Source organism: Panicum virgatum, chromosome 1N (assembly GCF_016808335.1).
Source record: "Panicum virgatum strain AP13 chromosome 1N, P.virgatum_v5, whole genome shotgun sequence".
Lineage (NCBI taxonomy): Eukaryota > Viridiplantae > Streptophyta > Magnoliopsida > Poales > Poaceae > Panicum > Panicum virgatum.
Window position 1 is genome coordinate 66,409,586 of NC_053145.1, and position 2,994 is coordinate 66,412,579.

At 50.6% G+C, this 2,994-nt stretch overlaps 1 protein-coding gene across 1 annotated transcript; it reads left to right on the plus strand.

The window, feature by feature from the left end:
• Positions 1-971: 971 nt before the first annotated feature.
• LOC120657700 lies at positions 972-2,681 on the plus strand. Its single transcript, XM_039936106.1, has 2 exons — positions 972-1,636; positions 1,702-2,681. Exons 1-2 carry the CDS (start codon positions 1,089-1,091, stop codon positions 2,414-2,416), a joined length of 1,263 nt encoding a protein of 420 aa, XP_039792040.1. The 5' UTR covers positions 972-1,088; the 3' UTR covers positions 2,417-2,681.
• The last annotated feature ends 313 nt before the right edge of the window (positions 2,682-2,994 follow it).

A 2,994-nucleotide genomic window follows, 5' to 3' on the forward strand; every position in this document is an offset into this window, starting at 1 on the left:
GAAACCAAAGATTGGATTGGATTGGATTGGATTGGATTGGATTGGATAGATTGCCAAAAGCAGGCAGTAATAACAATCAGCTTAAGCTGATTACTATATGTATATGTGTGTGTGTAAAAAAGAACTGAAGAAGCAAGACATATATGCATAGGAGGCAAACTGACGAATTAATAATAGTATAAGTCATATGTTAACCTCCTAATTTATTTATTTCTTCGCCTAGCTAGTTCCTAATTGTGTTGCGTTGCGTTACGCTGCTACCTCAGATTCTTTGCTTTGCTTTGCTTCAGATTACATCCATCCATTAGTAGCCTCCAGGAAGGATAAGGAGAATGGTGTTTAATTTGCAGGCCGTCTGTGCGCCAGCAGCAGCAGCAGCAGCAGCGAGAAGCCCTGCAACCAATTCCGGCCCAATGCAAAATCTCTTTTCCTTTTCAGTGATGGGGAGGAGAAAAATCTCTACACGCAGGTAGCAGCCGTGGGTGGGAGCTAGCAAAAGGACAGTCAGTCCCAGTCACTCACACGCACAAGCAGACATCTATCTTTCTTTTTTCTTTCTTTTTTTTCTTTCTTGTGAGTTCATCCAGGGGCGATAGCTAAAGTTGCTGCACATATAATAATAAGTCCGCTAAAGTTGCTGCACATATAATAATAAGTCCGATTTATTTAGGTTATGTTTAGTTGGTGAAATTTTTTGGGTTTGACTACCGTGGCACATTTTGTTGTTATTTGACAATTAATGTTCAATCATGGATTAATTAGCATCATTAGATTACAACTGCATTTAATACTCCATGCGTGTGTCCAAAAAATTGATGTGATGGGTACTGCACAAATTTTTTTGGAACTAAACGCAGCCTTGTATAATAAGATAAGACGACTGATAATAATAAGTTTGTAAAAGTGGGAAGCAAATTCCAGTCCGATGGAATTAGATCGTAATCGTATCGGTGGAGACCAAAAAATATCTGCCAACTCTAGTGATTGATTCATCACTACTACTACTACTAGTGTAGTCTCCAACTTGGCAACAACCACCACTCCACTCCACTCGGTGGGTGATCCATCCATCTCACGCAACCAAGGCGATGCCGCCGCCGCCGCCGCGTTCCCTGGACGACGCCCTGGCCGCGGCGCGCCCGTTCCTGCGCGGCGAGGAGGCGCAGGTGGACCCGGCGCTGCCGGAGCTCGCCGCCGTCCTGCGCGCCGCGGGCGCCGGCGAGTGCTGGCACAAGCACGGCACCTTCCTCGCCCACCTCCTGGACGTGTACCGCATCCTCCGGCTGTGGGGCGCGCCCAACGCCGTGGCGCGCTGCGGCCTTTACCACTCCGCCTACTCCAACTCGTACGTCAACCTCGCCATCTTCCAGCCCGACACGGGCCGCGCCCACGTCGCCGCCGTCGTCGGGGCCCCCGCCGAGCGCCTCGTCCACCTCTTCTGCGTCGTCCCGCGCCAGCAGCTCATCCACGACCACCTCCTCTTCCACTACACGGACCGCGACCTCGTCGCCGACCTCCAGCGCTCGGAGGCGTCGCTCCAGGACGCGCGCCGCGGGGTGTTCCTCCACGACGAGCCCTGGCGCCGGAAGATCCAACGCCTCCTCCCGCCCGCCGGCATCACCGTCAAGCACATCAGGTGACCAATTCATTGTTAGAAAATTGCTCGCTTGCTTGCTTAATCTGATGGATGTTGCGGTGCAGGACAGGGGAGGATGTGGCCCTGTCCAGGCGCATCGCCGCATCGTTCCTCCTGATGACCATGGCAGACTTCAGCGACCAGCTCTTCGACTGGCAGGACCGGCTCTTCGACAACGCCGACGGCCGCCTTGAGTTCCGTGGCAACACCTGGACCTCCCTCTGGCCTGGCACCGGCAAGCCAGGCCTCTGGGTCACCTCCATCTCCCGCATGGGCGCTCTCTACGCCCTCATTGTCCGCGAGGAGGAGATACACATTGCTCACCGGGGGGCGCATGCCGCCACAGCCCAAGAACAAGGCAGTGACCGCGACGAGGACATCCACCTGGTGCTCCCGCCGGTGTTGGACGGCTGCACCAAGCTGCTCGACGCCCAAGACCAGAAGGTGGCGCGAGACCTCTACTGGGAGGCAGTGTGCGGCGGCGACGATGACTGGCGCAAAGTGGAGCAGCTCCTCCAGCAGAGCATTGCCAAGAACCCATTCGTAGGAGAACCACACCTGGTGCTTGCGCAGGTATACCTTAACATGGACAGGTACGGTGACGCGCAGATCCAGGCGGAAGAAGGTCTCAAGCTGTTGCTCGAGTGGGGCAGCTGCTGGGACAAGAGAATGCCATGGGAGGGCTGGGTGTCCTGGGGGAGGGCCATGCTCACCAAAGCCAGGGACAAGGATTGGCCCCATACCTCATTCGGCATCCTCAGCCTAGGCCTTGTCAAGTGATCAGCATATGGGCAGTGCAGCACCAACTGTATGAAATAATAAACCCACGTAAGGTCAGTCAAAATAAATGGATATACAGATGTTAATAATGTGCAGGTCCAAATATGTATGTATGCAGTTTACGAATCCAAGTGGTCCAAATAATGGGAACATATGCCAAGTATGATTGAAGCTACACGACAAGAAATCATTTAATCTATGACGAATTTCTAGTGACGTTTATGTAAACTGTCATAAACAGATATGATCTATGACGATTTATAAATTTTTGTCACAGATTTGCAAATAGCCCATATGGGCTCTAATTTTGGCCCAGTTTTTGTGACAAACCTCTGAAAACGTCATAAAATAGAAATAGAAATCGTCACGGATTTAATATCGTGAAACCACAATGATGATACAGAAAAATATGTTGTAGTCCACGCATCATCGTAAGATACCGAGTTCACATATACATCCAAATTGCTACATAATATTTTTCTTACAAGAATATTCTTATTGTGCGATCAAGAATAAAATACTAAAGTAATCGTGAAGTAAAAAAAAACATGTGCAAACCGGGATTTGAAATCCCCTCC